Source organism: Eretmochelys imbricata, chromosome 11 (genome assembly GCF_965152235.1).
Source record: "Eretmochelys imbricata isolate rEreImb1 chromosome 11, rEreImb1.hap1, whole genome shotgun sequence".
NCBI lineage: Eukaryota > Metazoa > Chordata > Testudines > Cheloniidae > Eretmochelys > Eretmochelys imbricata.
Window position 1 is genome coordinate 82,432,249 of NC_135582.1, and position 15,897 is coordinate 82,448,145.

At 42.6% G+C, this 15,897-nt stretch overlaps 1 protein-coding gene across 3 annotated transcripts in view; it reads left to right on the top strand.

Annotated features, from left to right (window-relative positions):
• ADARB1 (adenosine deaminase RNA specific B1) overlaps positions 1–15,897 on the top strand; it is a 259,164-nt gene that overhangs the window by 200,206 nt on the left and 43,061 nt on the right. For all 3 annotated transcript variants that reach the window (XM_077830584.1, XM_077830585.1, XM_077830586.1), the window contains one exon: positions 5,154–5,268. In XM_077830584.1, coding sequence (XP_077686710.1) covers positions 5,154–5,268 — 115 coding nt within the window. The remainder of the gene's footprint in view (positions 1–5,153; positions 5,269–15,897) is intronic.

Genomic DNA, 15,897 nt, shown 5'->3' on the forward strand with positions numbered 1-15,897 from the left:
AAGAAATGTCCAGTAGTCGACACTTATTGTTTCTCTCCCTTGCAAGTGTAAACTACTCTTGCGAAAGCTGGCGTCACCCAGACAGACCAGCCTCAATTTGGCATAAGAAAGGAGAAAGAGAATAAAGGAGTACAGAGGTATAAGTAGGGGACCTACAGCACCATGATTTTTGAGTGCTTTTCACTATCTATCTGCTGGTCAGATAAGTGACAGCCTCCCAAGGCTTCTGCAGCTAAGAGGGTCTCTATGCCTTGTCCCTTATTCGTCTTTCCGCGGAATTGAGTGACCGATCCTGGCTTGGCACCGCTGGAATCGAGAGATGCAAGGAGGGTAAGAAGCACCCACACCTGATCTCCTATCTTTAGTGTACACATATTTTGAAATAGAGCTCTATACTTTGTTTTCTTTCTTTGGGATTGTGGCTTCAGTTTTGTAACTTGTTTGTGTGTGTAACATCTCTACATTTAAATAAGTAGGCACTAGCAATTTTGTAACCACATGATTAGAATCTAGCTTAATAAATTTTGGTAACCATTTATGCATAAGCCTGACTTGTTTTCTCTGGTTTACTGTAAAGCAGCCAACACAATTAAAGAACCTCAGCCGTTTTGGCTCTAAAGCCTGGCCACTAGGTGAGAGTACTAAGAGCCTAGCGTTGAGTTGTGCCGCCTCCACGGGGCAAACTCTTGGGGCACCTGTCAGTCAATCCTGGCTGCCCGCTGCGAAGGAGCTCTGAGCTCTAGCAGTTAAAGTCACGGGTGTGGAGAGGCTCTTAGTGCTGCCATTGGGGCACCTGTCAGTCAGTATTGACTGCCCGCTGCGAAGGGGCTCTGAGCTCTAGCAGTTAAAGTCACGGGTGGTTAGGACCTTGGGGCATCCGTCAGCCTAGCCCGGGCTGCCCGCCGCGAAGGGACAGTGCGTCCTAGCGGTTAAAGTCACGGATGGTATAAACGGGCATAGCTGGCACCTCACCAAACATCCTTGGCCGTCGGCTAACAGTTACTCAGCCCTTTTTCATCAGCCTTAGCTGTCTTTCCTTGTCTGGGTTGTTAATACGGGGATAGGCAAGTCTTTGTGATTTGCAGATATTTCACAGCGATTAGGGACTGCTCCGCCAGCTAGGCTAAAGCCTGATTTCTTTCTGTGGGAACTTGGACGTGCCCATATTTGGGGAGTCCATTGCACAATTCCATCCAGCAGTATTGTGCTCTGTCATAACACCAGTATGAGTGCCAGAGCTTCCTCTCCACCACAGAGGGTCCCGCGCTTCCGTTTAGCGGCAGGCTGGGATATTCCGCTTTTCCCTCAGGATCTTTCACACGCCCCTGGGCTTACTGTCCACACCCTGCTCCCAGAGCAGGGTTCCTCCCAGCCTCCCTGCCAGGGGGAGTCGCAGGGAGCCTCTCAGTCTCTGGTTGCCCCTTCGGGTGTGGTGGCAACAGACCAGACACCCAGCTCAGTCTCTCCCCTCTGGCGGGGTCTCTTCCCTCAGACCTCTGGGGCCCAGAAGGGCCGTCCTCCCTGTTGGGCAGGGATCTCCGGTCCTTTGCCTCTGTACCTGCGTGGCTTCTCTCCGAATGCTTGTCAGTGTCATCACTGCCTAGCTGTCCAGGAGCTCACCTTCCTCCCTCAGCTCCTATCGCGCACCCCTATCTGTCTGGAGGAGAAGCTTTTAATGGGTTCTGGCAGGCCCTTGATTGGCCCCAGGTGTCATAATTAACCTAGAGTAACCCCTGTTCAGCTACCAAGTGAAAAGGGACCTGCTTATCTGGGGGCGAATATATGTGCCTTCCAGCACTCTCCTGTAGCCATCTGGCCTGACCCTGTCTCATATGACATCCCTTTGGCTGGTGGTTTCCAACTGCAAGCCAAGTTCTTCTGGAAGATCCATCAAGTTGTGGTTTGGGACAGGTTGGGCGGTTAGGTATGGTAATGTTAAAAACTAGATCTCCAGCTTTGCAGCTAGGAGACCCAATTTGTTGACTTGGCGGTATTCTTGAGGTTAAGAACTGAACTGGGACTCTGGTCTGGATTCAATGCTGGGCCTCAAGTAAAGCTTAAATTTTCTGAGGAACCTCCATAAAATCTGTTCATGAGTTTCTGAATTTGAATCATTTAACATGGGTCAGAAAAATTCACATTCCGCAGCTTGTGATCTTTCTAGCTTGAAAACTGAACACTAGAGATAATAGACATTTTTTTATGGTGAGAGTTTATTTGGAGGTCTTTCTGGCATCATGTAATTATTTTGTTAATGAACAAAAAGTAGGAAAAAATTGACATCATTATTCATCATAATCAGATCATTGGAGAATGTGTTCTCTGTTGCCTACTGTCATTCTCTGATACAGTATGCAGAAGGATTTTTGCATAGTTAATGAGAGTAATACACCACCATCTTTTGTCATTTGCACACAGTAGTGCTTCCTGTATTGAAAGTAGTGGCTATTATGGTGTACAGGGAATGGATTTTGCTAGCCCAGTGGCATCTGTGTTTTGTCAGAAAAGATGATTTTCAACAGAGAACACCTACTTAGTCAAAGACCTGGATCTTCGACAGATCAGTGAGTTTTTTGTCAAGTATCCTGTTCATCATGAAACTGTTCTGCTGGCACAAGAGCCTCCCCACCTGAGTTGGCTGAACTTTTTAAAGAAGGTCCTGGTCTTTGTGAAACTGTTCAGGAAGTTCAGTAGTAGAGTTCCTGGGCTGGCTGAATGGTTTTGCAAAGAACAGGATCTGCAACAAAACAGAGACGAGTTTCTTTGTGCATGTGCCCAGCTGTCTCAATAGCAAATCCTGTTCTTCATAAAAGAAGCCATAGTTGTATTAGATATCTTGTTTTAATCTCTTGTCATTATTCTTCATAACTGAATCCTTATGTGCATGGATAGCTAGTGAAAAACATGAAAAAGTTGAGTTTTCAAAAAGGACAAATAACAAGTAGAATTTGCTTAAATTTGCTTGATATATCCCTGTCATCTGCTTTGCATATATATATGCATATATGCTTTATTGTCAGTCTCTATAACGACAAAACCAGGACTGAAGCTAGCAACAAATGCAGCTTTCTCTGAGTTTTAGCCGGCGCCACTCAACAAGACTCTGGAAAAGTTCAAAGAGCTTAGGGTTATGGCCTGCAAGCTGGACTCATGTCCTCCTTGGCCAGTAAAGTCAGCCAGGAAGGAAATAGGCATTGAGAATTCTGCTAATTGTCACTTTATTTCTCATCACTCAGTTTCCAAGGAAGATTGTTGAGAAGGTTGTGGTGAGTCAACTCTGACAATGTCTGGAGCCCTTGGGTTTCCTTGACCTATGACAGTCTGGTGTTAGATCTAATTATGTTCAGGTGTCCATGTTTTTTGTTTTAGATCTGTCAGCAACTTTTGGTACTTTTGACCATGAGGTATTCGTGACATGCCAGTGACCCTGTCTAGGGTAGAGAGAACAACTCTTGAGTGGTTTTGCTCTCCCCTGAGAGGACTCACAGGGTAGCTGTGGACAAAGGCTTCTTAGTCCCATGAGCTCTCTTATGGATGGAACCTCAGGGTTTCCCTTACTTCACCTCTCCCCTTGTGTGTTGGGTATATGTGATCATTATGTGAGATAAAGTGGAAGTAGAGCTGCATTGTCTTCAGTATGCCCGTAATAAACAACTCTCTCTCTGTTCTGTCACATCTTGATGATGTGGTCTATCTGCTTTCCCAGTGTCGAGCCAAGCTTAGATGAGAGGTAGGTTCCCAAGGCCCAGTCTGTCTGTATAAGAAAAGATGATGATGACAGTAGGCTGGAGAAGACTATGAGAGAAAATATGGAGGTTATATCCATTCTCTCAATTGGGAGAGCATGCTCACCACTGCATGGTCAGATTCACAATTTGTGGGTCCTGTTACATCCTCTACTGCTTCTGGATGTCTAAGTGGTAGCTGTGGCCAAGAATGCCTTTTTGCCAACTGCATGGTTGGCTAGAAGGTTTCAAGCATTTCCTTTGAACATGGAACTTCCATAATCTTCTATGCCATTGTCATCTCCAAATTGGATCACTGCACTGTATTCTGTGGAATTACTGTACATATGAAAACTATTCAGCTACTTCCAAATGCAGTACTTTACTTATTTAGCAATATTTTTCACAAATAGCATCATTGTTCCATAGTCAGCGTTAGCTTCCAGTTTGTTTCCAGGTGAAATTCAAGATGTTGATTTTGACTTACAAACCTCTAAATTCTGTGTTTTCTGGCTACCTTAAAGATAGCTTTTCTCCTCACATGATAATATGTTGAGATCAGCTGTGGTGCTGGAACTAACAATCTCGAGATTTAAACAAGCTGGTGGTAGGTCATTTTAAAGGAGTTTTCCTTAAATCTGCAACTAGTCTTCACTCACAGTCTGACAGACCGTAAGTTTGTTGACACTCAGGGCAAATTGCAAAGCCTTCTCTATTATTCTAGGCTTTCCTGAGGATTAAAGGGATAATACTTCTTTATTTTCGATGGACGTCATCGAATTTTATGTTGAAATTGTCCATTTAAAAATTGTATGTTTTTTGTAATAAAACAAAAAATAAAATAGTGTATATTCACCTAAAGCTAAGGGAATGGCACATTTTTATAAATGTGAAAAATAAATAACTATTTCTGGTGTAATAAAATATTTTTATATGTTGGTCAAGATGACCGATTTTTGTTGTATTTTGGCCTTATTTTCAGGCCCAGTGTTTAGGTCACTGAAATTAAATATTTTTGAGATACAAGGATAATAACATGGACTCTTGTTTAGGACTTTAAAATGATGTATGTTGAGATAAAAGTGTTGAATCTTTCTGCCATTTCTTTGTTAACCCAGGCCCAATTTTTCAAAATTATCACTACTTTTCGGTCCCTCAGTTATTAGGTTTTCAGTTTTGGGTCCAAGAACCAAAACTCCAGTTGAAGTCTTTGGGAGGTGTTCTGCTCAGCATCCTGGAAAATCAGATGCTAGATATCTCAAGTAGGGCACCAAGAGTTAGTGGACACTGGGAAATCTTGGCCCTAATCAGTGGAGGATAAAAAATTAACAGTGTGGATGATTTTTTTCATCCATCATATTAAATGCCAACATTTAATCGTTGTTTCTTGTTTGATTCTCTCTAACGTGTATTTCTGTGATTCTGCAGGTTTTAGCTGATGCTGTTGCACGCTTGGTTGTGGATAAATTCAGTGATCTGACTGATAATTTCACATCTCCCCATGCACGTAGAAAAGTTCTTGCTGGAATTGTCATGACAACAGGTAAAAAACCTAATCAGTACTATTTTTAAGTGTTCAGATGCCACGGTGATGGACACAATATAAATACTTCGATATTTAGAAAACTTTTGTCTTTACACTTAATTTTTCTTTTCTCAAACTGCTCTGGTACATTTTTTAATGCATAATCATAATGATGGAGTAAATAATAGAATAACTGAAGTCAAGCCTTTGCAAGGTCTTTATTGGAGGCACTGCAGCAAAGTTCTTCTTCAAGTAATATCCCTTTAGGAGCTCCACTTCGGTGCGCATGTGCCAGCAGTCACCTTCTATCAGAGATTTTCAGTAGCAGTGCCCCTTCTGCCCACGCACGCTCTATGCACATCCTCATGGTCTATACTGAGGATATATAGAGCTGCAAAGGCAAACTACACTCAGTTCCTTCTTGATCACCTTCCGCCTGAGATGGAACATAAAGCATGCCTGCTTCACTTACATGTAGTTAGTTAAACATAGTTTGTTCTGTTTCTTAGTTTAGTTTAGTTGTAGTATTTAGTTCAGGGAGTCTGTTGTTGGTTTTTCCCCATTTGTTCTTTCCCCGCTTGAGAGGTTGTTCTGGAATATGGGGTATGCCAGGATCCCCAGGCTTTGAGCACTGTCTTTCCTGCTGGGAAGCTATCCTAGTCAGTGACAGACAATCTCGGCACCTCCGTTGTTTGGGAGACATCCATATACGAGTCAAATATAAGATCTGCTTTTCCTGCAAAAGCAGATCTTGTAAAAATAGAGAAATAAAATTGAAATTGTTAATGATGGAGCAAGACTGGCCACCAACCCGGGCTCTGAGAATCCCCCGGTACACCAATCTTCAAGCACATTTAGTGCCCCTCTACCTCTGGATCCTGGTCACCAAGACCCTCGATGGATACAGCACCTGCTTCTGCATTTGTGGTACCAAGAGGCTTGTGCAGTAAGACTGTGTGTTCTGACAAGAGGAGCAGGAATGTTAGGTCTCCTACTAAAAAGTTTCGTTCACCAATCAAAAAAAGTGTTTTGGAGACCTCAGGTCCCGAATGTGCACTGTTGAGAATTTCAGTGGTTCCAGTACCGTGAAATCATCTAAGGCTTCCTCTAAAAGCCACTCTAACAATAAGCTGGATTTGGTGCTGAAAACTTGTTCAGCATCGGGTAGTCATGTCCAGTCTAGTAGACATTCAACTTCAAAGAAGTCTGCACCATCAGACGCTACTGTATCTTTGGTATCTGTACACTGTCCCTGACTGCTCTATTGCTACTGCCTGAGTCTGAACATACTCAGTGGAAGCATTTAGTGCCCACAGCACCGATGCAATCTAGACAAGTCCCTACCTTGGTACCATTGTCAGTCTCCACCGGATCCTTCTCAACACCCCTTCACATATCATCACTACCGCAGGAGTTAGATAGTCAAGGGATCTTTTTATGTTGGGGTCTCCATTACCTACTGGTACCATAAAGTTATCTGTACCATGATCTTCTATGTTACAGGCTTCACATTTTTCATCAAGACCTCCTGCTTCACGGGCATCAACCATCTAGGGTGAAAGTTATCACCTTCTCTGAAATATGTTGAGGATGATTCTTCTGACTCAGGTTTCAATTCAGGGATCTCCTCTTTACTCTACAAGTCACTACTCTACTACTTAGAGATTTTTGGGGACAGACAACCTTGACCCCAATTTAGTTGGTGTGACCAGTGATGGGTGCCTTCTCCTATGCTCTGGAGCCCTACCAGTGACCTTATTGGGATCCCTGGGCCCTATATCACCAACAGTTCTTAAAGGTCCCAAGTCCCTCTCAGAGAGAGCACAGGTAGAGGCATTCTCCTGCATCTTTGCTACCACCTCGTCACCTTGAGCCGTTAGAGTAGAACTTTGAGGAGCAGGAGGCAAGGGCTGACGAGGAGGTAACACTTCACACAAGTATTTCTTCATCATTGCCAGATGAAGCTGTAATGCCTCTGCCATCTTCCATTGCAAATGATTTTAGACCATTTTAGGAGCTGATGAAGGACATTGCAGATATGCTTCAAATTCGTTTAGAGGCGGTCCAAGACACTCATAAGCTCCTGGACATCTTACATAGTTCAGTTTTGTCACGTGTGGCCCTTCCTTTGAATGAGGCTTTATTAGAGCCTGCTAAGACCATCTGGCAGACTCAAGCTACAGCACCCTGTACTTTAAATGTGATGACAAAAATATTATGTTCCAGCCAGGGACTCTGAGGGACTTTTTTACATTTGTCACCAAATTCTTTGGTCAGAGAAGCAGTGAAAGAGCATGGTAGACATGCGAAGTCTATCCGTTACAACAAGGACCAGAAGTGAGGTTATCACTTCGGTCACAAAAGTTAATCCTCAGCAACATTACAGTTCAGAATTGCTAACCACAAAAAGTGGATGTCAAATTATGACTCAATTAATTACAATAAATTGAACAGCTTTATTGAGCATTTACCAGAGGAGCATCTCAAGCAATTTAAAACCATCATAAATGAAGGTCAGCTCTCAACAAGAACATCATTGCAGGCCTTCTTAGATGCAGCTGATACTGCAGCCTGGTTCATTTCCACCACAACATGTGTTTGCGACAAGCATCTTGGCTCCAATTGGCTAACTTCTCTAAGGAAGTACAGAGTATTGTTGAGGACCTTCCTTCTGATGGTGTCAAGCTGTTCTCTGAGTCTGCTGATGAGTTTCTTCACACTTTGAAAGGTTTGATTTAAACTCGTAATCATCTACTCTACTGGAGCCTACAGTCTCACCCTCCTTTCCCACCCCGCTTTTGGATACCGTGTTTACCGTTTCCAACCTACATGGGAGAGAATAATATCCAACAAATGGGTGTTGGAGGTCACAGTGCCTGATTATTCCATCCATTTCATCTCCATCCCTCCCTCCTACCCTCCTTCCTCATCCCTTTTCAGGGATCAATCTCATGATCAATTGCTGCGATAGAAAGTTGTCTCTCTTCTATGCTTAGGGCCCACAGAACCAGCTCCAGTCCAGCACAGGAGAAAGGGTTTCTATTAGAAGTACTTGCTGGGTCCCAAAAAGAATGGAGGATGGAGACCAATATTAGCTCTAATCTAAAGCATCTAAACAACTAAGTGAAACCACAAAAATTCAGGATGGTGACCCTTGCAGCTATAATTCCTTCTTCAGATTCCAAGGATTGGTTTGTGACCCTTGACATGTATTTTCATGTCACAATTCACCCCCTCACAACAGGTTTCTTCATTTTACGATGGACAGGTTCGCAATCCTAAAAAAACCTAATTTCAAAGGTTCAGGTATGTCCTTAAAGCTCAGCAAGAAATTGTCTCCAACTATTAGAACATATGGCAGCTTGTACCTTCGTAACCCAAAGCTCCTGGATACATCTTCAGTGCTTCCAGGGATGGCTCAAGGCAGTTTATATGCCGAATAAGCAATCAAGACAAACATATGTCTGTTCCCCATTGTGTTTTGGACTCAGTCAATTGGTGGAAGGACCCCTTTAAAGTCTGTGCAAGAGCCCCTTTCATGCAACCTCCTACTACCATCATTTTAACATTAGATGTGTCCCTTTTGGGATGGGGAGCATATCTATGGTGTCACAGCATTCAAGGTAAATGTTCTTCTCAAGATGACAGGTTTCAGAATAACAGCCGTGTTAGTCTGTATTCGCAAAAAGAAAAGGAGTACTTGTGGCACCTTAGAGACTAACCAATTTATTTGAGCATAAGCTTTCGTGAGCTACAGCTCACTTCATCGGATGCATACTGTGAAAAGTATAGAAGATATTTTTATTCACACAAACCATGAAAAAATGGGTGTTTACCACTACAAAAGGTTTTCTCTCCCCCACCCCACTCTCCTGCTGGTAATAGCTTATCTAAAGTGATCACTCTCCTTACAATGTGTATGATAATCAAGTTGGGCCATTTCCAGCACAAATCCAGGTTTTCTCCCCAGCCCCCCCACAAACCCACTCTCCTGCTGGTAATAGCTTATCTAAAGTGATCACTCTCCTTACAATGTGTATGATAATCAAGATGGGCCATTTCCAGCACAAATCCAGGGTTTAACAAGAACGTTTGGGGGTGGGGTAGGAAAAAACAAGGGGAAATAGGTTACCTTGCATAATGACTTAACCATTATGCAAGGTAACCTATTTCCCCCTGTTTTTTCCTACCCCCCCCCCCACCGACGTTCTTGTTAAACCCTGGATTTGTGCTGGAAATGGCCCAACTTGATTATCATACACATTGTAAGGAGAGTGATCACTTTAGATAAGCTATTACCAGCAGAAGAGTGGGGTGGGGGAGAGAAAACCTTTTGTAGTGGTAAACACCCATTTTTTCATGGTTTGTATGTATAAAAAGATCTTCTGTACTTTCCACAGTATGCATCCGATGAAGTGAGCTGTAGCTCACGAAAGCTTATGCTCAAATAAATTGGTTAGTCTCTAAGGTGCCACAAGTACTCTTGTTCTTCTCAAGAGTGTCCTTTTCACATCAACCTTCTAGAATTGAAAACAGTCAGAAATGCTTGCACAAATTTTGTTCCACTGATGAGAGTCAAATTGATCAAGATCATGTCAGACAACATGGCCTGCATGTTGTACATCAATCAACAGAGTGGGACATGCTCTCCCTTGCTTTGTGCCAAAGGAATAAAACTCTAGAATTTGTGCTTCTTACCTCCCAAGTATACAGAACGCCATGGCCAACCATCTCAGCAGGCACTTCTCCTGGACTCACGAGTCCTCAACAGCATATTTCTAACCAGGTGGGGCTTCCAGAAGTGGATCTCTTTGCCGCCACCATCAACACAAACTGCAAAAAATTCTTATGGCAGGGTGGGACTCAATTGAAGCATCCCTAGAAACACTGAAGTTGTAACCAGGTGTGCTGGGTTACAAAGATACCAGTTGTCACTAGAAGATGCCTTCCTTATTTCAGGGATGAAGGGCTGCCTTTATGCATACCCACCCACACCATTGCTTTGCAAAGTACTGAACAAGATCAAAAAGGACAAGGCTAACATCATTTTAATTGCACCAACTTGGCCAAGACACGTGTGATATCCTTACCTGATTTGACTTCTCATCCACTGCTGAGAACTCCAACCAGTTGCTTCCTGTTGTCTCAGGATGCTGGTCAAACACTTCACCCCAACTGGAAGTTGCAGGCATGGCTCCTAGATGGTTCTTAGGAATAGAGACTTCCTGTTCAACAGAGGTGCAGCAGCTATTGTTAAACAGTAGAAAAGCATCTGTGTGATATACTTATTGTCAGAAATGGAAGATATTTGCCCACTGTGTACCCATCAACAAGTTTCTCCTGTTCACTCTTGTCTTTCCACTATCCTTGGCTATCTGTTGGAATGTAAAAGGTCAGGTCTTACTATGATGTCCATCAAGGTTCTCTTGGTAGCTGAAACAACATTGATACTTCTGTGAAAGGTTTTTCAATTTTTGCTCATCCCACAACATCAAGATTCCTCACAGCACTGATTAATCTTTTTCCATAGCTTAAGGAACCTATCCTGATATGGGACTTGAACTTTCTCATTAGTTCCCTTATGAAACACCCCTTTGAGCCATTAGTTACATGTTTGCGGCTTCACCTATCCATGAAAAAGCTTTCTTAGTGACCATCGCTTCTGCCCAGAGTGTCAGAGAACTGGGGGCTTTAATGGCAGCTCCTCCCATCACTTTACAATATATGACAAGGAAGAAGTCTCATTTCAACCACATTCTAAGTTTCTACCTAAAGCGTCTTCTGAATTTCATATTAATCAGACCATTCACCTTTAGATTTTTCCCCTAAATTGCATCAGGCTAGGCAAGAAGCTGCCTTCCGTACCTTGGATTTCAGAAGGGCATTAGCCTTCTCGCTGAACAGAGCCAAACCATTAAGAAAGTTGCTCAGACTGTTCGTTTCAATTGCAGACAGATCCAAAGGAGCCACAATCTCCACTCAAAGATTTGAGGTGGATCTCTTGGCTTACTATCTCACGTTATGATTCTGCCAATATTCAGCCTCCTAGATTGTAAGCCCATTCTACAAGGTCGCAATCTACTTCTGTGGCATAACTGGATGTTCTAGTTGCTAAATTTGCAGAGCTGCAACCTGAACTTCAATACCTATTGTCTCCATGCACTATGCTTTGGTTCATTCCATTAGATCAGATGTGTCAATTGGCAATGCAGTTGTGTTCTCAGTATTAGACTCTGCTACAATGCTCCCTCTTCCCTGTGGGGATAGTGTTTGGGAGTCACCTGAACTGGAGCACAAACAGGGTCGTTTCTCCAAAGGAGGAGAGGATACTCGCCTTGTGCAGTAACTGGAGTTTTTCGAGATGTGTGTCCCTATGGCTGCTCCACTGCTTCCATTCTTCCCTCTGAATCAGAGATTCCTTTGCAGAACTTTGCAGTAGAAAAAGAACTGAGGGTGGTTTGCCCATGCAGCTCTGTATATCCTCGGTACAGGACAAGAGGGTGTGTAGATCACAGGCACAGGCTTGAATTGGCACTGCTATCAAAAATCTCCAGGTGCATGCACATCTGAAGTGGAGCACCCAGAGAGACACACATCTTAAAGAATTCCAGTTTCTACACAAGGTGAGTAACCTCTCCTTATTCCTGCACACACCTCTCTTTTTCACTGAGCTGTTTCACCATCTCCAGATAAGTTAAGTGAGTCTTCTGAGGCAAACCACATTCTATAAAATACACAAACCTTTTAAAATGAACTTTGAAAATAATTGTCAGGATGGTAAATTCATATATATCATTAGACTTGCATCTGAAGAAGTGGGTTTTTTACCCACAAAAGCTTATGCCCAAATAAATCTGTTAGTCTTTAAGGTGCCACTGGACTCCTTGTTGTTTTTATTATACAACAATACATTTCATACATAAACTAGGTCATGTACAGTTTGCCTTTTAAATCTTTTCAAGTTTGCATTTTGTTTAGTTATTGTTACTGTGGTATACCTGATTCTTAAGTATGCTTGTACTTAATACAGAGATTACGGCAGTAAAATTACTTACTTGCAAACAGCAACTGTACAGATTTTAATGGCAACCACCGAATCTCCTGATTCAGCTAACAAGAACATTGCCAAGTCTGCAAAGTACCATCAGAGTCTGAGCTTCTGTTTTCTACTCATCTTATCAGTATAAGGATCTAGTGAGTTTGAATGAGAGAAGCTTTGCAGTCCTGATCACTTTTGAACTTCATTTTATTGAAATTCAGTTTTATGAATTATTAGTAAAGAGTCAAGTCTCATAAAGGAGAAAAACTAAAACTGAATGTTGTAATATACAAAATCCCAATGTGTCTAAGTATTACACAACAGGTAAAACACACAGAGTGTCTGCTCTGCACTGATTGATTTAAAGGCTTTTAGATGGTTGGCTTGGGCTATTTTTTGTTTCCTTTCCCACATACATTTTATTTTGGGCTGGTTTTAAATACAAAATCTAACTGGGGTAGACTCAACAGAATGTATGAACAACAGGGGAACTACCTGTCCTGAATGTCAAGGGACATTCTGTAATATGTCATAAAACCAATCCAATAAGGGGTTTCTGAGAAGTATTTGGTCAGGTAGCAATTATGTTCCCAGGCAATAACCATGTAGAGCACCGTATATGTTTGTATCACAGTATGGGGTCAGATTCTCTCCTGCACCAAGATATATAGTTGATGCACGAAGACCATCAAGGAGCTGGTTTATGGTTGCCTAATTCTCAAGTTGATCCAGCCCTAACCTCATACCGAAACTAACTATGATTAAGGAACCAAATACCTGTGAATTGCCAGAGCTCCATCTCTCCCTCTCCCCGTCCTTGACATATACCCTCTTCAGGGGTTCTCAAACTTCATTGCACCGTGACCCCCTTCTGACAACAAAAATTACTACATGACCCCGGGAGGGAGGCCAAAGCCCAAGTCCAAGTCCCACCACCTCGGGCAGGGAGGCCAAAGCCCAAGCCCAAGGTCTTCAGCCCCAGGCAGGGGGCCTGTAACCTGAGCTCTGCTATCCAGGGTTGAAGCCCTCAGGCTTCAGCTTCGGCCCCGGGTGGAGGAGCTCAGGCTTTAGCTCTGGCCCCAGGCCCCAGCAAGTCTCAACCAGCCCTGGCGACCCCATTAAAATGGGGTCTCACACCACTTTGGGGACCCGACCCACAGTTTGAGAACTGCTGCCCTACAAGGAGGAGAGATGGAAGCAGCTGGCATAGAAGTTAGCTCTGCTGGCTATATATGATTTGAGAATTCCTCTCTTCTGGGAACATAGCAGGTGTCGTTTGCCAGATGTGGTCAGTTTCTGGTTCCTTTACAATAAATCAAGCATCACAAAGGAACGAAATCACAAATGGAAATGTGGCCCATGATTTTTTACCTTAAGTAAAAGTTTAGTGTTTTGTCCTTTCTCTGTATTTTTCATGCAGTTGTCCTTTCTTTTTTCCAAAGCATAGTCTGTCATCCTAAGAGACAATACACAGGATATTTTGCTAAATTTGCATATTAAGTTGTAGTGTGCAAAGTTATTATGCCAGAAATTAAGTCTTTGGATGTGCTATACAGCTCTGTTTTGCTATTCAAAATGATTAACTGTTCAAAAACCTGGTTTGCCAGTTGCATTTTTAAAAATCTAATTATATTTTCCTTGTGGTCCTCATATTTTTCTTCCCTGGCATGCTTTCTAGTTTCTTTTAATGGGTCAGTGCCTTATAGTAAGACTAATTAATAAACCAGACATGATGTTCTTAAATGCTACCTGGGGGGCATGGATCAGCACTCATGTCACCCTCCCCGTCAGTAGCCCACCCGGGCAAGGGAAGCTAATAATCCAAACAGTGGACCAAGTTTGGTGATGAATCCTGGTCATGTGCCACCTGAGGCATGTTGCCATATGCTAAGAAGAAATGATACTGTCTACCTCCATGGGGCCAAGTTCTACAAACTGGAACTTAGCTTTCTATCACTCTGTCCCAGAGGAAATCTCCCTTTTTTACTAAGAACTAAATACCACAGAAGGTTACTTTCTAAAATTGGTTATAATCAAATTTTGCTCCATATGAATAACTTGATATTAGAGCCTGTTCTTTAAGTTTTTCCCCTGTATGGTTAATTTTAAAATATGTTATAAAAACTCTGAATGAATAGAATTGTATGAAATCCAGAGACTTAAAGTACTGGTTACAGCCAAGCAGAGTATGCGCAAGTGCTGTGCCTTTCAAGCCTAATCTGCACAATCATTCCACCCATTCTGAGCCTCTACTTTACAGAGCTTGGCAAACAGTTTGGCAGTTTTGTGAAAATACACATGTGGGGCTAGTATCAGACCAAATTCATTCAGTCTTCCCATGAGCCCTGATCCTGTAATGAGATTTATCCCAGTGAAGCCATGGACCTGCATGAAACCCCATTGAAGTGGTGATCCATCAACAGTACAAAGGAAAACTACAAAGCACGTAATAGTCTTGCTGACTTAAATGGAACTACTCACATGTTTCAAGTTGAGCATGTGTTTGAATGGTTTTCTGGATTGGCATCTAAAATTGTTGACTTTAAATCACTTGGGCTAAGTATATTATTTGCATTGAAACTTGAAACTAGATAGCACTCTTCTTTGTAAAGAAAACTTTTCCCTGCTGTACCAGAAGATTCATGAAACTGGACTGAGTTTTGGAATTTTAACCTAGATTCAATCCCTCATCTCACTTCCATCTCTCTTCTCCTATCAGGCCTTAGTTTGTCCCCGTACTTTAAAGAACTTTCTGCAGTTGGCCTGGTTTTTCCCCACCCACTCTTTCCAGGATCTTCAAGAGGCACCAAAGGATTACTCCCCAAGATCTACTGCCTCCTGAATTCTGGAAAGGGTCTTTTGGGTTGAGTTCCAGAATTCACTTGGGGTATAGTTGAGGCTGTGGAACATTGGCATCAGATTTCAAATGTGGTTTGAACGTAAAGCAAATCTGAAAGAGCTGACCCCATGAACCTATGTGAACAAATTCCACTTCTTCAAGTTCACTATATCCATGCAAAGCTATGCCAAAAGGCTTTAAAAAATTTCTGATAATTACCAAAGCTGCGAATTTGCCCAAGACACTAGGAATATCACCTTTTTCCTGCAGTAAGTGCCATGGGATCTTCCATCAGTGTAAGTTACCAGAACCTTGACTTTATATCTCATCCAAAAAATTGCATTTCCAAGAACATCATGCCTGCTATCATTGTGCTGGAATATTAGTTCAGTACTAACTGAGGAAAGTGTACCATCTAATGATACAGTCTCCCACAGTATTCTTGCCAGCAAGTTAAAAAAGTATGGATTGGATGAATGGACTATAAGGTGGATAGATAGCTGGCTAGCTTATCAGGCTCAACAGATAGTGATCAACAGCTCGATCATAGAATCATAGAATATCAGGGTTGGAAGGGACCCCTGAAGGTCATCTAGTCCAGCCCCCTGCTCGAAGCAGGACCAATTCCCAGTTAAATCATCCCAGCCAGGGCTTTGTCAAGCCTGACCTTAAAAACTTCCAAGGAAGGAGATTCCACCACCTCCCTAGGCAACGCATTCCAGTGTTTCACCACCCTCTTAGTGAAAAAGTTTTTCCTAATATCCAATCT